At 46.7% G+C, this 23,816-nt stretch overlaps 1 protein-coding gene and 1 long non-coding RNA gene across 3 annotated transcripts in view; one reads left to right on the top strand and one right to left on the bottom strand.

Moving 5' to 3' along the window:
* The window catches only part of LOC147979554 (nicotinamide adenine dinucleotide transporter 2, mitochondrial-like), a 41,296-nt gene extending 23,416 nt beyond the window's left edge, over positions 1-17,880 (bottom strand). Inside the window, exons 1-3 of the mRNA XM_087547004.1 lie at positions 17,385-17,880; positions 17,187-17,288; positions 11,915-12,021 (exon numbers count right to left, since the gene is read on the bottom strand). Of these exons, the coding sequence (XP_087403130.1) occupies positions 11,915-12,021; positions 17,187-17,288; positions 17,385-17,472 (297 nt within the window). The 5' untranslated portion in view covers positions 17,473-17,880. The remainder of the gene's footprint in view (positions 1-11,914; positions 12,022-17,186; positions 17,289-17,384) is intronic.
* A 2,500-nt stretch (positions 17,881-20,380) lies between these two features.
* On the top strand, positions 20,381-22,080 carry LOC147979553 (uncharacterized). 2 transcript variants are annotated; one of them, XR_015618832.1, is made up of 4 exons: positions 20,381-20,747; positions 20,959-21,049; positions 21,160-21,427; positions 21,787-22,080. It is a non-coding gene; the product is annotated as an uncharacterized LOC147979553 (long non-coding RNA). The 2 variants fall into 2 exon arrangements; XR_015618833.1 differs by lacking the exon at positions 21,160-21,427 and having other exon boundaries at positions 20,384-20,747.
* Positions 22,081-23,816: the final 1,736 nt, after the last annotated feature.

Here is a 23,816-nt window from a genome sequence, read left to right as displayed (position 1 = left end):
CACCAAGAAAAACACAGTAAGCAGAAAGTGAACGGCAATCCGAAGGATCACTGGCCCACGTAGCATCTGAATAAGCCTGGAGCTGTAACAAGCTGGAACGAGGAAAAAAAGAGACGATGAGAGATCGTGCCACGAAGATATCGTAGACCACGAAGAAGGTGACTATAGTGAACTGAAGTGGGAGCGGAAACAAACTGGCTCAGAATATGGACAGGATAGGAGATATTCAGACGAGTGACAGCAAGATAGACAAGACTCCCAACAAGATGACGATAACGCGTCGGATCAGACAAGAGCTCACCATAAGAAACACGAAGGTTAACATTGGGCTCCATAGGAGTCTCAGCAGTGCGCTCGTCACTAAGAGCCGCACGAGCAAGAAGATCCTGGATATACTTTTCTTGGGAAATAAAAAAGGCATCAAAGGAGGAAACCTCAATCCCAAGAAAGTAACGAAGGGGACCAAGATCAAACATAAGAAACTGCTCACTGAGACGGGCCTTGACAAAGGCAATGTACTCGGAATCATCGCCAGTGATGATCATGTCATCAACATATAGAAGAAGAAGAGTGCGACCACGAGCAGAAAGGTGGACAAACAACGCTGGATCATGAGCACTGGGCGAAAACCCAGCTGCAGTGACCACAGAGGCAAAACGCTCAAACCAAGCGCGGGGGGCTTGCTTAAGGCCATATAAAGAGCGACGAAGACGGCAAACCATGCCATCAGGAACTGAATACCCAGGTGGTGGCTGCATATAAACTTCCTCACGCAACTCACCATTAAGAAAGGCATTCTTAACATCAAGCTCAGACACAGACCAGTGGCGAACAAAGGCCACGGCGAGAAGTGTGCGGACAGTGGTCATATGGGCCACAGGAGCAAAAGTCTCATCGTAATCACGACCATGCTCCTGCTGAAAGCCACGAGCCACAAGACGAGCTTTATAACGCTCAAGAGAACCATCAGAGTGAGTCTTAATCTTATAGACCCACTTACAAGTGATGGGACGAACACGGGGGGAAGAGAAACCAGGTCCCACGTGTCGTTGCGCTCAAGGGCAACAATCTCCTCTGCCATTGCGAACTGTCATTCAGGATGAACAATAGCATCTCGATAAGAAGTCGGCTCAAGAACGGCCGAAAGACCATAACGAGAAGGAGAATATCGGCCAGGGGGCGGACAAGGCCGAGAACGAAGACCATAAGTCGGATGAGAGGAGGAAGACGACACACCAGAAGTAGAGGGCACATCGGTAGACTCATTCACAACACGTGAACAGCGAGTATAATGTAAAGGGAAGGACGGAAGAGGTGGAATCACTGGAGGTGGAGACGGGGAATGTATCGGTGATGAAGGTGGAGAAGGGGAAGCTATCGGCGATGAAGGTGGGGAATCATGCGACGAGTGAGTAGAAGAAACGATAGGAGAGGACGACGTCGGATCTGCAACAGCAGGATGAGTAGGAATACTGGGCACAGAGGGAGGTGTATCTGGAAAAGTAAGAAAAGAGATGTCCTCCGTAGAAAAAGCCGAGGAGGATGGACGCGGGTAGAAGGGATGAGATTCATCAAAGGTCACATCCCGGGAAATACGCATCCGGCGACCGACAGGATCCCAACACCGATAGCCCTTATGCTCTATCACTATATCCAAGAAAGACACACTCAACAGACTGAGCGGTCAGTTTGGTGCATTCACAAGGGGCAAGCAAAACATAGCAGACACAACCAAACAAACGGAGCGCTGAATAATCAGGAGAACAACCAAAAAGACGCTCGAGAGGAATACCACCTTGTAGAGCAGCAGATGGTTGAATGTTGATGAAATAGGTGGAAGTAGTAACAGCCTCAACCCAGAAGTGAGGCAGAAGAGAGGTGGCGATCATCATCGCACGCGCCGTCTCAAGAAGGTGACGATGCTTGCGCTCAGCCACGCCATTCTGAGCATGAGCACCGGGGCAAGAGAACTGAGCAAGAGTACCCTGCTCAGCAAGAAATCCTCGCAGCGCGTGGGAGATATACTCACCAGCTGAATCTGCGCGAAAAACACGAATAGGAGTGGAAAACTGGGTACAAACCATGGCAGCAATTTTTTTGTATATAGATAAGACCTCACTACGAGAAGACATGAAATAGATCCAAGTGTATCGAGAAAAGTCATCTATAAAGATAATATAGTAGCGATGACCCCCTTTCGAAGCGAAGGAGCCGGACCCCAAACATCAGAGTGTACGAGATCAAAAGGACGCTCGGACACTGACTCGCTGTGAGGATAGGGTAGCTGGATCTGCTTACCAAGCCGACAACCCATACAATCCAATGAAGCGTTACCAGAGACAGACCCCAGAACACCACGATGAACCAGAGACGAGAGACGAGAACCACATAAATGGCCAAAACAATGATGCCACTGCTGAAAAGAGCTGGTAGATGCAACAACAGGGGTTGCGAGACTGGCAAAGGTGGCAACGGAGGGAAGACGAACAAAGTCAAGCTCCCAGAGACCATCAGAACGTCGAGGGCCAGCACTAAGTAGAGCGCCCGTGCGACGATCCTGAACAGAACATGAATCAAAGTCGAGAATGACCCTACAACTAGAGTCAACAATCTGACCACCAGATATGAGCTGCATCGCAAGTTGAGGAACATGAGCGACAGAGGGAACATGATGAGGACATGACTACCTTGGATACGACCAAAAATATTGCATACATGCATATTTGTCAGGTGATTTCTAATGCAAACTATTCAATAATCTATTTATGTTATCCAGAACAAAAATACTTCACACACTTTTGTGTTTTGTCTAATTGCAGGTGTATGGGACATTTGTACAATCCACATATGAAGATAAGGGAAAAGGAGAAGTTTAGGTTGTGTTCAAAAAGTCCTTCTCACGTCACTTTTGGGCCAAGAGAAGATAGAGTCCAAGTCTCTCACGTTCTGGATTCAGATTCGGACTGCACAGACATACCTGACTCAAAACGCCAACAACTTTTTCATACGGACTCCGAATTGGGTGATTCTTTTTTTGTTGGAAACTAGATTTCGTGCTCTTTCCAACCCAATTGGATTCACCTTCAAATTCGTCCGGAGCGTTGAGTTACGAACGAAACAATCTGACGTTGCAGCAGAATCTGAGTCAAACTACAAGCCCAAAGGTGTTGCATCACCTCCACTTGGGCCCATGAGCCTTGTACGACCTAGGGTTAGTTTTAGGCTGCCTTGGGACGTCCTCCCACCTCCTTGGCCGCCACCCCTTGCTCCTATATAAGTAGATCCATCTAGTAGCTTTTTGCTTGGGATTTGTTTAGTTAAAAGTTAGCCATTGCAACTTCGTGTACTTCGTTTGTGTCCAACGACCAGACCAAGACCGCTTACGGATCCCCACCATTATCAATACCTCATATATATTTGCAATATTCAGATTGCTTTATCATATTCTTGCTCGTTCTTCGATTGCTTGCAGGAATAGACCTTCGTGGTCAGGCTGACCGTGCTTCCGGCATCGTCAGTAACCTCAGGAGATTGGTTTAGCGATTGCTAAGGCGCAACGTCGTGCACGTTTGTAGTCGGATCATCAAAGTCGTCTCCACCAAATCGATAGTTATCATCTCATCGAAAGATCGGGACACCCTCGCCTTCTATCAAGTGGTATCAGTTTTCAGGTTGCTCGGTGAGAATTTCCAGTTTTCCTAGATTAGATTTATTTTCTTACCTATTGTCCAAGAAAAAGCCACAAAAAAGAGTTAGATCTATTCATCCTTGTTCCAAGCCAGTCTGAGCCTTTGCAATTTTCTTTTCATTGCTTGCATAGTTGAATTATCGGTTGCATCGTCGTGTCGAGTTGCTGGTCTTAGTGTCTAGTTCGTTTAGAGTTTCGAGTTCTGTTCACATTAGTCACGCCACCGCTGCATCATTATCTCTTCCGCTGTCCACCACCCATCCATCAATTTCCACCACGTGCTACCCACCATTCATTGTCATAATAACAGTTGAGATCGTTCACATCTTCACTTGATCCAATCTGCATCTTATCTAGTTTGTTTTGGAAAGAGGGAGAAAAAGAGAGAGAAAAAAACGAGAGAAAAAAAAAGTCAGAGAAAAAAAGGAGAGAAAGAAAAAAAGTGTGAGGAAAAAAAAAGAGAAAAAAAACAAAATTCGGATCTTTTTAGACTCAATCTCGTAGTTGAATTCGGATTGGAATCTGTTTTGTGCACTGTTCAGTAAAACAGCTTGGCTGTTGTTTCACATCATTATCTTTACTGCCGTTGTGATCTTCACTTATATCTTGTTGTCCAGAGCTACTTAGTATCCTTCATTGATGCTGGTTGTTCTACGACGTGACCTCATTAGTGTTCTAGGCTCGCGTCTCTAGTTCGGTCTAGCCTAGGACCAGCACAGTACCGTCGTTGAGCGTTTATTCAACATTGCATCTCTGAATTGATTATTGCTAATCTTTTGCTACCATATATAGCCAACCCAGCTCCACATATTTCTACACCGTGTATACGCACGTTCCCCTGGCAATCGCTTTACACAATCTTCGGAGTTATTTGACACCGCTGGTTGCCTGTCACCACCTACCGCATGGATAGAACTTGTAAGATATTGATATTTGCTTTACTGTGAGCACTTTACAACCACATCCTAGTAGTTCATAGGAACATTATTCTCGAATTTTGGTTCTTGTTTCTACTAATCATGACAGGTTCCAGAGATAAAAGTTCTTGGACGACGGACACATCTTCACCATCACGAGAGTTGGGACAACACACACAAGCATATGGTCAGGTTATCTCTTTACCATCATTTGAGGGTAGATTTAATCCTGCTATTTATCTAGCTTGGGAGCTTGAAGTAGAACAAGTTTTTAGTCACCATGATTTTTCTGAACTTGAGAGAGTACGAGCTACCATTAGAGCATTTACTGGTTTTGCTTCTGTTTGGTGGAGTGTACATTGTAAGAAAAACATTGATAACCAGCCCACAACTTGGAAAGTTTTGAAAGCTGTAATGAGACAACAATTTTTTCCTCCTTACTATCGTCGTGAATTGCTTTGCAAATTGGAGCAATTAAAACAAGGCAGTAACACTGTTCATGCTTACTACCAAGAGTTCAAATCTTATATGCATCATTGTGACATAGAAGAATCTGAGGATGATACAATGAATAGATTTTTTGGTGGTTTGAACCATGATATTCAGGCAAGATTTCGGTATATTCCTCGTTGCATTACTGGTATGTATGTCCGTGCTTGTACCTTTGAGAGACAGATACAGGAGGATGCATTGGGTGACTACAACAACTACTATTCCAGTTCATGCTCACCATCGCCGGTTGGTTACTCCACTATTGCACCTACTAGAGCAGCCCCACCTCGGATTGTGAGCGCAATATCATCTCAAGAGTATGGTACATTGTCAACGTCCGTACCTACATCAGCTACATCTCTGCGAGGTAACAGTAAAGGTATTGATGATATAACTTCACATGAGAATGAAGCATGCCTAGTTAACTTGAATGCATCATGTGTTGAGTTACCTGTTGATTTGAGCACACCACCTATTTTAGAGACTCTTGTTACTGTCATGAATGTGTCATGTGATCAAACAACTGAAATATCAACAATTTTGAGTGCACCCATTGAATTAACTGTTGATGCAAAAGAACCAATGTTTAATCATTTTGATATGACCTCTAATCTTGATGATGATTCTGTGTCCAATGACTTATTGCATGTTTGCTTATTTAAGCATGTTGTAGCATGTAAATTTGATGCAAGTAAGGTTTATTCATCGAAGTTAGGATGGTTTAATGATGAACATTGCCAATCTTTTGAAGAGAATAAGAGCTTCACTTATATGTGCAAACTGAGTTCCAATATTTTCATGCCTTCTACTTCCTGTGATAATTTTTTGGCTTTATTTTTTATGAACTATGAAAGTTACTCATGTATACATGTGTCATACGTGCAAAAATCAAAGGAAGTTAAACTGGATGACATATACATATACAACATGCATATTTGTCAGGTGATTTCAGATTAAGCAACGCCGAGGACGGCTTTGTTTTCAAAAAGGGGAGGATGATGAGGACATGACTACCTTGGATACGACCAAAAATATTGCATACATGCATATTTGTCAGGTGATTTCTAATGCAAACTATTCAATAATCTATTTATGTTATCCAGAACAAAAATACTTCACACACTTTTGTGTTTTGTCTAATTGCAGGTGTATGGGACATTTGTACAATCCACATATGAAGATAAGGGAAAAGGAGAAGTTTAGGTTGTGTTCAAAAAGTCCTTCTCACGTCACTTTTGGGCCAAGAGAAGATAGAGTCCAAGTCTCTCACGTTCTGGATTCAGATTCGGACTGCACAGACATACCTGACTCAAAACGCCAACAACTTTTTCATACGGACTCCGAATTGGGTGATTCTTTTTTTGTTGGAAACTAGATTTCGTGCTCTTTCCAACCCAATTGGATTCACCTTCAAATTCGTCCGGAGCGTTGAGTTATGAACGAAACAATCTGACGTTGTAGCAGAATTCGAGTCAAACTACAAGCCCAAAGGTGTTGCATCACCTCCACTTGGGCCCATGAGCCTTGTACGACCTAGGGTTAGTTTTAGGCTGCCTTGGGACGTCCTCCCACCTCCTTGGCCGCCACCCCTTGCTCCTATATAAGTAGATCCATCTAGTAGCTTTTTGCTTGGGATTTGTTTAGTTAAAAGTTAGCCATTGCAACTTCGTGTACTTCGTTTGTGTCCAACGACCAGACCAAGACCGCTTACGGATCCCCACCATTATCAATACCTCATATATATTTGCAATATTCAGATTGCTTTATTATATTCTTGCTCGTTCTTCGATTGCTTGCAGGAATAGACCTTCGTGGTCAGGCTGACCGTGCTTCCGGCATCGTCAGTAACCTCAGGAGATTGGTTTAGCGATTGCTAAGGCACAACGTCGTGCACGTTTGTAGTCGGATCGTCAAAGTCGTCTCCACCAAATCGATAGAGGCGAGGGTGTCCCGATCTTTCGATGAGATGATAACTATCGATTTGGTGGAGACGACTTTGACGATCCGACTACAAACGTGCACGACGTTGCGCCTTAGCAATCGCTAAACCAATCTCCTGAGGTTACTGACGATGCCGGAAGCACGGTCAGCCTGACCACGAAGGTCTATTCCTGCAAGCAATCGAAGAACGAGCAAGAATATGATAAAGCAATCTGAATATTGCAAATATATATGAGGTATTTATAATGGTGGGGATCCGTAAGCAGTCTTGGTCTGGTCGTTGGACACAAACGAAGTACACGAAGTTGCAATGGCTAACTTTTAACTAAACAAATCCCAAGCAAAAAGCTACTAGATGGATCTACTTATATAGGAGCAAGGGGTGGCGGCCAAGGAGGTGGGAGGACGTCCCAAGGCAGCCTAAAACTAACCCTAGGTCGTACAAGGCTCATGGGCCCAAGTGGAGGTGATGCAACACCTTTGGGCTTGTAGTTTGACTCGGATTCTGCTGCAACGTCAGATTGTTTCGTTCGTAACTCAACGCTCCGGACGAATTTGAAGGTGAATCCAATTGGGTTGGAAAGAGCACGAAATCTAGTTTCCAACAAAAAAAGAATCACCCAATTCGGAGTCTGTATGAAAAAGTTGTTGGCGTTTTGAGTCAGGTATGTCTGTGAAGTCCGAATCTGAATCCAGAACGTGAGAGACTTGGACTCTATCTTCTCTTGGCCCAAAAGTGACGTGAGAAGGACTTTTTGAACACAACCTAAACTTCTCCTTTTCCCTTATCTTCATATGTGGATTGTACAAATGTCCCATACACCTGCAATTAGACAAAACACAAAAGTGTGTGAAGTATTTTTGTTCTGGATAACATAAATAGATTATTGAATAGTTTGCATTAGAAATCACTTGACAAATATGCATGTATGCAATATTTTTGGTCGTATCCAAGGTAGTCATGTCCTCATCAGAACATGAAATGAAGAAGTGCTAAGAGTGCCTCGACTAGCTACAGGGAGGGGAGTGCCATCAGGCGTAAGAACACGAACAGGAGACTCGACAGGTCGAACGGTGGTCAAAGTGGAAGAATCGTAAGTCATATGAAAAGACGCTCCAGTATCAAGAATCGATGGGGATGTACCTGAATGAGTAGGAAGTGGTTTCTCAATGTCGGAAGAGTCGGTCACGGAACCTGCAGAAACTGTCGGTGAAGAATCCCAATCATCAAGCAGGCATCGCAGCTGTGCAATCTCACATGCAGACAGGGACATGACATAAGAGGTCGAGGTAGAAGCATCTACCAACGATGAACAGTCGCCACCACCCGTGAAAGCCGAATGTAGAGTCGACCGAGAGTAGCGAGTCGACATAGAGCCACATGTGGAAGCCACATGGGGAGTCGACATAGAGCGGTCACCGCCGTGCGCATAAGCCGCAATAGGAGTTGATGTAGAGCGACTAGCAGCACCGATGGATGTCGCAATAGGTGTCGAAGTAGAGCGACAGCCACCACCTCCAAGTGGGCGAGCACCAAGCACCGAGGAACGGCTCATGTGCGAGACGGGATCAATATATAGAACACCGTCAAAAAACATCGAGCAGTGAGGGAAAGGTGTACTAGACGGAAACATTGCACTCTTTCTTTTTTTTCTGCTTCTCTTTTTTTAAATCAGCAGGAGAGCCAAGAGCCGAAAGAATTGGCAGACCACTCACGGCAGCCCACCACGAGCCCAAGCAACCAGCGCCTGCGAAATCGCAGGAATCGATCTGAACGGGAACTAAAAGTGCGGCAGTTTCACACGCACACGACCACACGAGCGCACGCGGAGGCCAACTGCACCGAGAGACCGGGCCGGACGGGCGGCCGGCGGCGACGGGCGGCGACCTGCAGACTGGGCCGGAGCCGGGCGGTGACGGGCAAACGGGGCCAGAGGAGCAGTCGGGCGGCGACAGGAAGACGAGGCCGGAGGAGCAGCCGGGCGGCGACGGGAAGACGAGGCCGGAGGAGCAGCGCCCGATGGGCTGCGGGCGGCAGCCGAAGGAGCGCCGGGCGGCAGCCTGAAGTTCACCGGCGGCGGTGGAGAACCTCCTCCGTGGCGGCCAGGGCGGCGTGAACTAGTTGGAGGAGCCGGAAGGTGCAAGACGCACGAGAGCGGCCTTCAGCCACGCTCTAGAGTGGAGACAACAGCAATCTGGTGGAAAGAAATGGCAGCAGCGGAGATGAGGGGGCGGCCACGCCGGGCAAGAGGAGACGCGACGCGATGGAAGGATCAAGCACGAGTTGCACGTGCGAAAAAATTAACCTAAGCTCTAATACCATGTCAGGAAATATGCAACTTGTATTACTAGGAGGCCAAAACCACCATATATATGATGTACATGAGGATGCCAAAAGGCAAGAATACAAAAGGCCAAAGGCCATCATCAATATAACTCTAACAATGCTAACTAAAGGAACGCCTTGGCGCGGTGGAGGCAGACCCATCGCGGGAGAGGTCCTTGGCGATGCCACGCCAAGATCGCCACGCCAAGAGCGAGCCTGCGGCCAGTCTTCAACTTTTGTGATCGCTTCTTGTCTCGTGTGGTCCTATGGATGAAGCCCCTTAGGGATCTTGATAACCTCGATGAACTACAACAAGTTGAGGACTCCCTTATTGCCTCGATGCGTCAGGCAATGGGTGCAAGAAGTGAGATCAGCGAGCGAGAGAGCAGTCACTGAAATCTTGGCCCGTGTCGTCAACAGCTTCCATACGATTCATTGACTACACGTGTGGATTTCGAAGCGTGGCCACTTCCCTGTGTGGCGACTCGATCCCTAACAGCCGGCGAGGATGTTCCAACCCCTAGTGGTTCATGCTCGTAGGGTCTTTCCCTGTAATAATGGATGTACAACCCAAAAATTTATGTAACTAAAGAAAAATAATACCAACCTCCCCTTCCATGGATTGTTCTTCTCCATAGCATTTAATCGTTAGTTAATTTCCAACTCCTTCCTAGCCCTCGAGCTGCTTAGCCCAAGGGCAGTGTCTTGGGTCAGGTGGTCTAGCCTGCTTATTCTGGAATGTGCAAGCAGGTGGCGATTTCCTAGTCATCTTTGAGGTCGTCCCCTCTTACCCCGCTTACTATACAGGTTACCACATGGCAACTCTACCCCTCTACCCAAATGCCATGCAATGCCAAGGCCGGAGCACCAGTAGTGTTTTGAAAGGGGCTTATTGTGGCCTGCCCCAAGAGATCAGGGTGCTCAAGTTGGCCCTAAGGCTGAAAGAGGTGTGGGTTTGCTAGGAGGTACAAATATCTTGGGTAGGCAATTTAAGTGCCATGTCTAACCTTAATTAATGGTTAGGTTGTCCCTCTAATTTCCGCGCGACCATCCCGGTCGTCCATGGCTCAAATCTGCCTTTGTCTCATTCCTATTAGAAAATAGTCTACATGAGGAGCGAAGGGTTAGTCATGAACATTCTCGACCGAAGTGTTGTCGCAAGTATACTTTGGCTATTTGGTTTATTCGATCAGCCAAGTTAGTTTAATTATGGATCGTTAAGTTGGTTGCTTGACAAACCATTCTCTAGTATGACTAGCATCTTGCACAGAATATTTTATTGCTTGCATTGTGTACTAATGAACAACCATAAAAGAAGAATGTTTGGAGGTCACGTTCTGCAAGCTAGTTCGTAGCTTCTGCCTAATAGCCCTGGAGTTTAAATCATCTTTGTCGTTTTGTTCAAAAAAACGGTCGTCTCTTCTCCACGAAAGCGAGGAGTCTGTGGTGCAACACGGATCAATTGTGTGTGGCAATAAGTACTCTGCGACGCAGAACTCTCCTCCCTGTGGACGCCCGCAATATCTCAGTTAAGACATACCCATCTACGCATGAGGCACCTTATCATGGTTTCTCCTCTAAAGGAAAGGTGTCCTTATGCTCACATGAATGGTGTTGCAAGTACTAGGTCGAGAGGTGCATTCCATTGGAGTTGTGTCGACCGATTATCAGATCGCACCCTGGGCCGCATGTTCAGGGGCTCAGCACCCTACGAGTCCAAGAGGCAGTACAAGGTCGCTAAAATACAACTGTTGGCCATCATTTCCACCCCTAGCAAGCGAGAACTTCTATTTACTGACGAGGGCATAAGCTTGAAGGATGCCATAAGCATGCCAAAGGTGTTCTTGCTTTTATTACCTCTACCCCGAGGCATTCAGATCTTCCCCTTGGTGGGGGCTGGAAAGCGGCGGCGGTGGATGTAGGCTTGTCCTTCCCCTTGTATGGAGGGGTTGGGCATGTTGTTAAAAGCAACTACGACTGAGGTTGACTTGGGAGTTGTTGCTTCCCAAGGACTTATTTTTGCCGGACACATGGTCGTTGTGGTGCGACCTTGGCCTGGATGAGCCCGAGTGCTTGTTTAAGAGAAGTTTCATGGCATCTTCAGCATCATGGCTTCCCATGCCCACATGACAGCTTTCACATAGCGTGCCTAAGCCTTTGCTAGGTTGGCAACGCAAGCAGTGGAAAATAACCCTCAATTGAAGGCTTGAATGGTCGAGTAATCATGAATCTATGAGATGGTGTTGCGACTCCAAACAACGTTGGATTAAATCCCAAAGTGGCTTGTCGTCTCCCTATCGAATGCATTGTAGATTGTGCTTGGTATTGGATCGGCCGTGTGGCCCTAGAAGTTGGACACAAACTTATGACATAGGTCATCCCAGGAGTGAATCGATGACATCAAAATCAGCACTGGATGGCTCCATAATTCATTTGTTGTTTGGATTCATACTCAGGCAACAAAACACAAAAGGATTACTTAGGTACAAACAACTTACAATGAAGCCCAACATTTGTGGACCATTAGATACAAGATTAATGACTACTTACAGCCCAAGTTGGATATAGTGCTACTATTGTTGGAGAAAGGCCACGATACAACCCAGGAAGGCCTTCAGTTTTGAGTATGTGTTGCAATCCTGAAAGAATTATCCTACCTAATAAACAAAGGAACATTACTTAGCAAAACGAAACAAAAAAAAAAAGATATCATAGTAAAAATGTTGATCATAAAATCAAATGAAGACGGCATGGTGGATTTTACGATTTGGAATGCATGCACATGACATCGGTGCTTTCTGAATATCCAAATTTATCTACCAAGATTCTATAGTGATAATGGCGATATAGCAAGTAGTGTAAATGTTGTGACATTCGATCAATCAAACCATCATATTTATACACACAAAAGGTTGTATTGTGCAGTCCATAATTCATACAAAAACAACCCCTCTTCAAGTACAAATCTTGCGTAAGTACAAGGCGATTTGGAACACCGGAAATGACTTTATTCTTGAAGGAGTCTTGCAAAGTCTCTACAGATGCGGAAGGAAATTCAAGAAAGCAATGAACTTGCTAGTTCATAGAGCAAAAAAAGGAAAGCATACACAGGGTGACAAGCTCGGCTTACCATTAAAGCTTTCATCTAACTTCTTCTACAGCAGTAGAGGGCTCGGGGCCTTGTATTAGTTTTTTGTTTTCCTTTTCTGCCCTTCTATACAGTTATTCTCTCATAAAATACAAAAATACACACATTATCTACAAGTACGAAACATCTAGTAATAGGTTTTCCACCAGGTTTTCCAGTACCTCACTTGATCTTAATCAAACGGCATTAGAGAGCACCTTACTCCCAAATCACATGATGTAGGCCCCGTTCAGATCCTCTCCAGCTTCCCGAAATAGCCAACTTCTCGAGAAGCCAGACAGCGCCAGCTTCCGATGGGAGCAGCGATCCGTTTGGCAGCAGAGAGCAGCTCCTCTCCGTCAGCAAAAAAACAAAGAGAGTTAGGGGAAGGGGCAGCTCACCTTGAGCTAGGGGTAAGGGCAAGGATGGCTTCGACGCATGGTGTCGGGGTGCTAGAGCTGCTGGGGGTGAGGCATCTTGCTGTCGAAGATGTTGGGGTTGAAGCGTCATGGTGTCGGCGCCCGTGGGGTTGAGGCGTCCCGTTGCCGGCGAGGTGGACACAGTGAAGATGCGAGGGGCGGTGGCGGAAGACTGCCAGCGGCGCGTCGGCCAGTTGACCGGCGATGGGGTGGCGGCGGCGTTGGCGACTGCTAGGGTTAGTGCTAGAAAGGAGAGAGGAGAGGCGCCGGGTATGACTGCATGTGTGCGGCCGCTCTGTATCGCTCGGGGGGGCTTCTTCAGATCGAAACGGTACGCATGCACCACTTTGGAATGGCATTCTCGCATAAATTGGATCAACTTCTTCCACTCTTTTAGGAGTTGGGCTTCCGCTGCTCCAAAGAAAATACACTAGTCGGGGACGGGCTCCATGAAGCTGGCTTCTAGGAGCTGACGCGTCCGGGGTGGCTTCTTCCAGAAGCCGATGAAGCTTGGAGAAGATCCATGAGTATAGTACATATTATATAAAATGGAGAAGGGCAACCATGAGGGTAGCAGAGGTGGGTCAAAGTTGGGACCACGGTGTGTACACTGCCAATCTATGCTGACCATGTATGCTTGTAATCATAGAAGGTTAACCATTTCCCTCTACCGAACACAACATCTCATTAGACCAGTTGGTTGGAGCTGCACTAGCAAGCAGTGGGGCATGATGTCGATATGCTATTGTGCATGTTGTTGAGCTATGTTCAAAATAAGTTCCAGCAAAGTCTTAGTGTTCTTTTGGCGATTATCATCGCTTGTATCTCCAAAATTAAAAGAAAACAAAGTTCGTAAAATGTTCTATTGCACATCTAAATTGGACAAAACCATGCACCTTCAATCTCACTTTTTCTTTGTTACAGTACCACTTGGGCGGTTGCACCTAGTGGCATGGTTCAAGAAAGCGTTTTTAAGTGCCGCTAAAGCGCTCAAGTGTTGAGCGAGAGTTAATTGCTCAGAACCACCACACTATGGCTAGGGTAACAAGTAACCACCGGTTCTGCCAAAAATCAATAAAAACACCACTTCAAACCCGATGAGTAACAAAAAAGACTAATTCATGGATTGGCTCGGACAAATAGCAAAACCGACTAGCAGGACCCACCCGTCGGGCTGACACGCATGCTTATGTGTACACTTTTACCCACCTCTTTTCCCCTTTTTCTCCTCTCTCCCTCCCCCAAATCATCCATGCCATGCCGCGGTGGAGCTCGGTCCGTGCAGCCGGAGGGAACGCGCGCCGAGGGGACACCACCAGGGAGTAGAAGCCACCACCGCGAAGCCAAATGCCCAAGCCATGGAGCGACGACGAGACTTCCGCCATGAGGAAGCCCCGCTGCCTCCACTAACCACAGTCTCTCCCCGACTCCATTTCCCCCGCTTGTGCATCCCCTTTTTCCTGCCACACAACTCCTTTTGTGTTGATGGAGGACAAGGGTGTCATGGCCAGCAAGGCATTGTCGAGAGGACACAAGGTGTGGTTGAGGACTCAAGTTCATGGTCGACGGCCACGCGTTGTGTGCCACCACTCCTCCAGCCCACGGGATCGTAGCACTCGTTCCCAAGTTGTGCGACAACCTACGAGAGCCCACTCATGAGAGGTTGTCACCGGCTGGGAGAAGCCCTCTTAATGCCCGCCGTCGTGCTGGTCCTAGTCATTATCTTCACTACGCCGCGGTTTGCTAGGAGCATGGGCAAGTGCGGCTTGACCGCACCAGACCAAGTGTTCATTAAGCTGGTGACTAATGGCTCAGACACAACGATTTTGTCATCGGTGAAGGCGTGAAGCCCCGCTATCCAATTCCTTCTATGCCTAGGTTCCTCCGGTCCCTGCTCATGATGCACGCATTAATTTCAGGCCATAAGCCCTCGGCCAACCACGCATCGCCACTGTTGTCAGCCATAGCACTGGAGCAACGCTGCTGCTATTCCGCTCCATGCAACTATCCGATCGTCTTGTCCGGGTGCTTGGAGCCCCGCATCAACGAGGCAAGGGCAACAGCACCACCCCGCATCCTCCAGAACACCCTGGCGAGGGCACCAACATCGTCTTCCTCATGCCTGGCGAAGCAGCGAGTCAAGGATCTCCGTGATGTCAACGGCCTTCAGCCACTTGGACTTTCGTCCTCTGCCGCCGCATGAGCGTGAGCCACCTGGACTCCTACCTGCTGCCGTCGCACAAACCTCCGAGTCGTCCCCTTGATCACGCTCCTCGATTGCACGTCCTACTTCATCTGTGCCCTGTGGCTCGCACGTCCTTGCCAGACCGCAGAGAGACGTCCCTTCGACTATGTCTCTGCCAAAGGGAAGCCAGACGAAGGAGGCTACAAGTGTGGGGTGAGGGTGGGGGAGAGGACAACGGCATGGTCGTCAGAGCAAAATGGAGCGACGCTTAGGATGATTCAATGAGAGATAGAGAGAGATGGGCAGAAAGAAAGGGAAAAAGAGGTGGGAGGCTAACAGGTGGGACCCCTGGCCATCTCAACGCACTGTGCATATGGACATGTCACGCAAGCTTGACAGGTGGGCCCAATTAGTCAGTTACTATTAGACGCAGCTAACATGTGAATCGGTGTTTTTTACTACTCACAGGCCTCTGAAGTGGGTGGTTTTTAGTGACTTTTGACAAAACTGGTGGTTAGCTGTTACCCTACCCACAAATGTGGTGGCTGAGCAATTAACTCCGCTAAGCGGCTGATGAGAAAATACAGTGAGAAAGTGATCTTCGATGAGAAATCGGCCTTCTCCGACGAGGAATCAACAACTACGAATGGGAATAGTCTTCTTCGGCGAGGAATCAAGGATCTACAGAGACCTAAAGGGAGAAGAGACACTGGCAAAGGAGAAGCATTAGAGGAGGCGAGTGAAACTGGGAGGTGACCATCACGAATAGGAGTGAATATTAAGTGTTGTTGGTTTCAGTCTGACCCTTTTCTATTTATGATGGACGGTCTTTATGGCATGGAGAAAGATAGGCCGTTTGGATGACATGAAGAGGGTTTTTTTAGTGGGCTTTCATATAGACCAGAGCCCAGATCTGCCATCCGAGAAACGTCTTCTCCCTCAACATGAACTCCTCTCATTCCCTCACCATGGATCTCGAGCTCCTTCTCTCTCGCCACAACTCCTCTTCCTTCCCTGCGATGAGACTGGCAAAATCCCGCTCTTCCCAAAAAAATGCTTATGCACCCATTTCTCTAAGCGACAGCCTCTTGCTTCACTTACACCTTACGCTTTTTGAACATTGCCTGGTGAAGATGTTAAGGATAGTCAACTTGAACAGGCAAGTTGCTCGTTGTTGGAGGACTGCTGGTTTCGATCAATTTTGTTCTCACAAACAACTCTCTACATACTCTCTTTTTTCAAGTTCCAAAAGGGGTCCTGCAAAGGCAGGATTATTTCATATTCTTTTGGCAAGGAGACAGTGAAAAAAAAAGTACAGGCTAACCAAATGGAGTGTGGTTTGTCGACCGAAAGACCAGCTGGATTATTCTAGATTCAAATTCCATTGGCAAGGAGACAATGAAAAGAAAAGGTCTGCTAACCAAATGGAGTGTGGTTTGTCGATCGAAAGACGACGGAGGTTTTGGCCTTCAAGACAATAATGATGCCTTAGTTAGTAAATGGTTGTTCAAGTTACTTACTGGATGGTGTTTGGCAGACACTGCTACGTAATAAGCATCTAGGCCAAAAAGCGATCACGGGCTTATCGGAAGCCTGGATATTCGCATTTTTGGGCCAGTATGATGAGCGTAAATTCTGAGCTAATAAAAACGCTTTTCGTCGGGAAAAAAAGCGATTATATTTCTAATTTCTCCTAATGCTGCCCGTAATGGGAGTATCATAGGTAGTACCATGCACGACAACTAAGCAATTTTGATGAGGTGGCATTGAATTAAATGAAGAAAGAGATGATTGAGTATCATATTATGATACCGTATCATAATAAATGATGTGCTACTATGTGTCATGCATGACAATTAATGATGCCATCTATGATACTAGTACTATGCACTACGAATGCAGTATCATAATACACTAGTATCATATGCATGATATACTATGATATTACTATATGATACTCCCCATTATGACCGGACTAATTATGTGAGATGTTGCCTCGGTACCAACAAAATGATTTTTGTGAGACTTCCAAATATCAAACAATATCTTCGCAACACTGAACAGTCATCCTCGTCAGGCGAGCAAAATTACCAGGCGGCGCAGTGCCAGGGGAAAGGTTTGAAGGGAGACCGTACACCTGCAGACGCGTCTTGAGCACGTCCAGCGGGCACAGCACCGTCGCCGAGATGACCCCTGCGCGACCATCAACCCCACAAAAGTATAAAACAAGAAGGATCATCAAACCAGCACCAAGGAAATAAGCCCGATACAAGGAGTGGGAATACTTACCAGCCGAACCGCCGGCGACGGCGTTGCAGACCGCCTCCCGGACTTTCACCCGTGCACCCCCGCGACTGCGGCCCTTGTCCTCTGACATTGTGGCACGGGCGCGTGTCGGGAGCCTGATAAATAGAGAACCGAGAAGGAAGGAGGCGCCTCTTCAGTCCTGTGAGTCGACCTTCGGAATTGGCAGCACGCAGCGGCAGCTAGAACAAAGGCGGGATCCCGGGCTTGCTCTCTGGCGGAACGGCCGGACCAGATCGGAGAAGTGACGCGTGTGCGGGCACTCGCTCGCTCGCTCCCCGCTCTTTGAACGCTTGTGGTGTGTGACGGAAAGGAGGACGAGGGCGGCGGCGGAGGGGTAGTGGAGTGGCGGCGCGGTGGAAGGGCGACGCTACCGACGGTTTTGCAGCGGGGGTGGGTCGGAGAGAAGGGGAAGGGCCGGATCGGCCGGAGGTTGCGCCGCGCAGGTGGCAAATGTAATGCGTGCCGTTCCGCGGTCGCCGCAATCCGAGCATCTCCAATGCCGTTGCAAACGGGGCCACATTAATTTTAAGAGTTTAATATTAATCATGTTAATAATATATTTAGTATTCTTATACATATCAAGGGACATATGAAAATATGGTAAGAATTCAATATTAATCATATTAACTTTAAGAGTTCAATATTAATCATGTTAATATTCTCATACATTTAATAATCATGTTAATAATACATTTAATATTTTCATACAACTACAAACATGAAAAATGATAGCACCCTATGAAATATGGTAAGATTATGTGTTTTTGCACGCAATTGTTGTGATTTTTTTAATGTGATTTCGTACAAACAATTATAGTGAATATATACTACTACCACTACCAACTACAACTTGTGACCAATCACATAAAGATATATATTTAGAAAGATGTGCATTGCTACGACTTCTAAATTGATATATCATACTGTATTTTGTCTCTTTTCACTTCTTTCCTCTCCTCATCTCGTTGGCTAGTCTTCTCTGATTATTTGTTGTCAATCCTTTTATCAAGGTTATGTAAAAAGGAAGTTCAAAATGTTCAGATCAAAGATAAATCTCTATGAAAACTAATTATTCAAGAGCGACGATGCAAATTAAAAGATGAGACAACACCTTGATGAAAAAATGCAGATCCACTTGTATGGCGTCCAAATATGTTACCCAGTGGGTTTCTTGTTCACTGAGCAAATTTCAGCACTTTCATGGAATTAATTAGTAGAATTATTGTAACACCAAGCATGTACAAGTATCCCAAGATGACCACGAGTGAAATTTCTACTGTAGTGCATACTAAACATACCTGACCTTTTTCTTCTTGAATCCATCAAATTTTCATTTCATTTGGAGCATCATGATGTCGTGAATACAACTTCAAAACTACTTAAGAGCATCATGACCTCAACACTTCTAATTAAGTCTGAAATCATCTCTATAAATGATCTGGGGAGCAATTCATAAACTGCAGTCAGTACACAAATTAATTAGATTGTGCATGCATGAGACGATGGATTGTGTAGATGATCCCTAAGCTGTGGAACAGTACAACTAGAGAAAATAGCAGTCAAAGGGAGGAATTAGCTAGTTAGATTGTAGATGCATGCATGAGTCAGCCGACGCAAGGGAAGTCGCGCGGAGCGCCATGACGAACTCGGAGTCTGGGCCCGAGCCGTTACACCTCGGCGGCAGACAGCGGCCAGCACAGCCGCTGCCCGCTGGGTCGCTACTCGCTAGTGCCCACCGCGCTGTTGAATCCACCGACGATTGTAGCCATTGCATACAGTGTTCGTGCCGCCATGATGGTGCCCGACGAGGACGGCACAGGGCGGCGGAGTCGTGCATATCCAGCGGTGTGATCGAACAGCGAGGCGAGGTGACCGGCAGCGAACGGGCAGGGCCTGCGGCGTCGGCTGCAGATCTCCTGGAACAGAGAAAGAGAGAGAGAGAGAGAGAGGTAGAGACTGAGGAAGGAGAGGTGGGGCGCAGGAAGAGGAGAGGGATACTGGTGTCCATGGCGAGACCTCCGTTGTCCACCGGCAAACCTCCATGGCTAAGGTAAGGTGCACCTACACCCGTAACACACCAGCATGACCTGACGGTGAACGGGTCCACGTGACGAGCGTGGGGCTGGCAATCAACGTTTCCTGGTCCTCCTCGCTGATGCATAACGGGCACGCATCGCTGCCTGGGTCGCTCACCATGAAGAAGAAGATAGGGTGGAGGAATTGAGCGAGGGAGGAGGAATCGAGCGGCTTATACGGCAGGGGGCCAAACCATGATAAAAATCAGTACAACCCGTGCGAGGTGGAGAACGAAATGACTTACCTATAGCTCATGATTCGATTGAGATGATAGGGAAGGAAGGAAAATTGTGATTTAGTCAGACAAAGTTTTGAAAAGTTCTGATTCAGCTGAGAAATAGATGGAAATAATGCCTCAGGATGAGGAGGTCACGATTAGGGTATGGCAAGAACTATTTTGGAAAGCTTTGATTCTGGTGATAATTACCATATTCGAAATTTCCTTAGTTATAGCCTTACCATACATGGATTGATTTATTATTATAATTATCATATTTGAGATTTCTAAATTTATAGCCTTACCATACATGGATTAATTGTGATTGATTACCATAAATACGTTGGGTATTGTCGGCCAGACGAGAAAGAGAAAACCCGGTTGGAGGGGGTGGTGGGAGGTGGGACGAAGAAAAACCGGTTGAAAAAAAACCGGTTGAAAATAAATCGGTTGAAAGTGTGGGGGACTATTCAACCAAGTCGTTCATTAGGAGTAGAGATAGTGCATCACCATTTTTATTTTATTTTAGGGAAGTGCAGCACCAATTTCTAGACCAAAACGCTGCGCTTCAACACGTGCCCCTATCTCTATTTTTAATGTCTCAGTTGTTAGTCTTCGTTTCACGATTAATTTTTGTCTCATCTTTGTCTGGTTTATTTTCGTCCCTCCTCACATCTCCCCGTAATAACCCTCGCATGAAAAAAAAGGACGACGACAAAGGCCCCTCGCACCAAAAAAAACGGACGAAGCGAAGGAGCGACGACCCCTCGATCTATTCGCGACGCGAACGACGCAACCGCCGCCATCGCAGATCCCAGGCGCTAGCCGCGGATCCCTTTGCCGGCGCTGAGGGGTCGTGGAGGCGCCGCCGCCGAGGTCCTAAAGGAGGCGCCGCCGCCATCGTTGTGGACCTCCGGGTCGCCATCGAGACACCTCTGTTGAGTATTCTTTCGCCTTCACACGGTGATGGGCATGGTGGCGGAAGAAGGTCGTCTTCTCAGAGCACCGCACGCTGGCCGCCGTCTTCATCCGCGGCCGCACCAACAAGACAGGTATGCCGCCGCGCCCTCAACGTATTACCTACTCCCGTGCACTCATGGAAGTCCGCATCGCCTCTTTTGCCCTTTGGCAGACTCCACTAGAAATTCCTATGAAGGGGATTTAGCTTAGAAGAACAATAGACAAATTCTACAATTAATTGTGGATTTCTTCTGTTATTTAGTGTTTCTGAATTAGGTCAAGAATGTACTGCTTACATTGCAGACTGTATAATTCGGATGGGTCTTCTTCTACATGGTGACTATTGACGCAAAGAAGGATTGCACTTCGTTCCCATCTTCTACATAGCCTATACGTACGTGATTACTCAGATTTCAATTTAGTGTGAATATTCACTATCATGATACTTGTCTGCATCAAGATGAGTTTGTCGGTGCTTAATCTGAAATGGTTGCTGCTGTCCAGCTAGCAGCACCGTAGACGAGCCCATCAACAACATGATGGAGACCAACCGTACTTCTTGATCCGGTATCTAAACCATTGATCGTCAGTGTTGTTACGGAAGGTGCGGAGGAGGGAGAAGGTTTTGCCGATAACTGGCACAACGAGGTTAGGTGTAGGTCTGGGCGCTGGTGCTGGTGGAGGCGCACCACTGGAGCTTGACCATGACTCGGTCGGACAACACTTTGAGCCATCATAAAAATATCATGATCATCTTTTGGCGAATACAAAGGTGTTTATAACCTCATAAGCAAAGACCTGTAGTATTTCTTGTATATTTAGAGATACTATGGGAATTGATACACTCATAGCTTTTTTTTCTTAGTTGTATGTTGTGTTGTCACTTTTTTCTGATCTCTGTCATGCATATGTTTTGACTAAATTATGGTTGTTGTTTATGGTCGTCAAATTAAGCCATTGATAGAGATAAGCAAAAGTAGTTGTCGATTGACCAAGCGGAGAGACAACTTAGAGACACTATAACAGTTAGGAATTTAAGTAGCGGGACCAAATTATGTCATGCTTTATAACATGCCATCGATTCTTCATGTAGCTTACTACTTGATTCTAACACTTTTTCTTTGGATGCAGCAAGAATCATACCCCACCCACACGGTGGCACGACGCAGAAGGGCTACATGGGTCTATAGCGGCGCGTGCAATGGAAGGACACCTATGGGAACAAGCTCACCGAGGTCTTGGAATTCCAACCTAGATAAACAAGTGAACTCATTTTAACAGTTTTCCTTTTTTTGTGATGCAGGCTAGCTCATTCATTAAGGGCTACTCAGCTCTGTTTTTGCCCTCCCTTTGGAGATTGGATTATATGGTACTCTGTGTTGAAGGCTCTTCATACTAAATTTAATAAATCTTGTCATGTTTTCATAGGTTGCCTATTTTCTCACTCTGCATGGAATGGTGAACGTTTGTAGCATGGTCACTTGGTCAGGTTTTGATTACTTTTATCACTGCACATACCTTCAGAAAATAACCCAATGAGGCTAGCTCGTTCTTTCTACTTATACACCTACACATGGGATGCTCTGTTAATTTTGTTGTGCAAATAATCATTATTCCTGTTGATGAACAATGATAATGGCTCCCAAAACTACAACACTTGCTGCTTCAGTGTATGTGTACTGAATCGTAAAAGAATATGATTATATCTTTTGCTTTGTAGTGCCCTGTTCACGAGAATGATGCTGAGAAGGCAATAGGTCATGCATGCTAGCTTTGGCATGGACACGCTTCAAAACTGTCTCTGTCCATAGGGTTACTGATTACTGCTTGTGATTGAAAGATCGAGGATGTCGCCTAGAGGGGGGGGGTGAATAGACGTTTTAAAATAATTACGGTTTAGGCTTGAACAAATGCGGAATAAACCTAGCGGTTAATTTGCCAAGCACAAAACCTAAAACAACTAGGCTCACCTATGTGCACCAACAACTTATGCTAAGAAAGATAAGCAACTATGTGATAGCAAGATATATGACAAGAAACAATATGGCTATCACAAAGTAAAGTGCATAAGTAAACGGCTCGGGTAAGAGATAACCGAGACACGAGGAGACGACGATGTATCCCGAAGTTCACACCCTTGCGGATGCTAATCTTCGTTTGGAGCGGTGTGGAGGCACAATGCTCCCCAAGAAGCCACTAGGGCCACCGTAATCTCCTCACGCCCTCGCACAATGCAAGATGCCGTGATTCCACTAAGGGACCCTTGAGGGCGGTCACCGAACCCGTACAAATGGCAACCCTTGGGGGCGGTCACCGAACCCGTACACTTTGGCAACCCTTGGGGGCGGTCACCGGTACCCGTCAAATTGCTCGGGGCGATGTCGACAACCTAATTGGAGACCCCGACGCTTGCCCGGAGCTTTACACCACAATGATTGAACTCCGAACACCAACAACCGTCTAGGGCGCCCAAGCACCCAAGAGGAACAAGCTCAAGGGTACCAAGCACCCAAGAGTAATAAGCTTCTCAACTTGTAACTTCCACGTATCACGTGGAGAACTCAAACCGATGCACCAAATGCAATGGCAAGGGCACACGGAGTGCCCAAGTCCTTCTCTCTCAAAACCCACCGAAGCAACTAATGCTAGGAAGGAAAATGAGAGGAAGAACAAGAAAGAGAACACCAAGAACTCCAAGATCTAGATCCAAGGGGTTCCCCTCACATAGAGGAGGAAGTGATTGGTGGAAATGTGGATCTAGATCTCCTCTCTCTTTTCCCTCAAAAACTAGCAAGAATCCATGGAGGGATTGAGAGTTAGCAAGCTCGAAGAAGGTCAACAATGGGGGAAGAACACGAGCTCAAAGGATAAGGTACAAAGGGGAAGAAGACCCCCTTTTATAGGAGGGGGAAAATCCAACCGTTATCCCCCACTCAGCCCCGCAGAGAGCGGTACTACCGCGGAGGCAGGGCGGTACTACCGCTCATAAGCGGTACTACAGCTCCCCTTCAGCAGTACTGCCGCGCCAGAAGAAAAGGGGCTGGGGCTGGGACCCAGAGCGATACTACCGTGGAGGCAGGGCGGTACTACCGCTAATAAGCGGTACTACCGCCACTACTACCGCAGCAAGTGCCGCAAAACCCGACACGAGAAAAAGCGCA

Source organism: Triticum urartu, chromosome 3A, assembly GCF_056163025.1.
Source record: "Triticum urartu cultivar PI428250 chromosome 3A, HENAU_Tu73, whole genome shotgun sequence".
Classification (NCBI taxonomy): Eukaryota; Viridiplantae; Streptophyta; class Magnoliopsida; order Poales; family Poaceae; genus Triticum; species Triticum urartu.
This window is presented reverse-complemented; position numbering and strand designations above follow the sequence as displayed.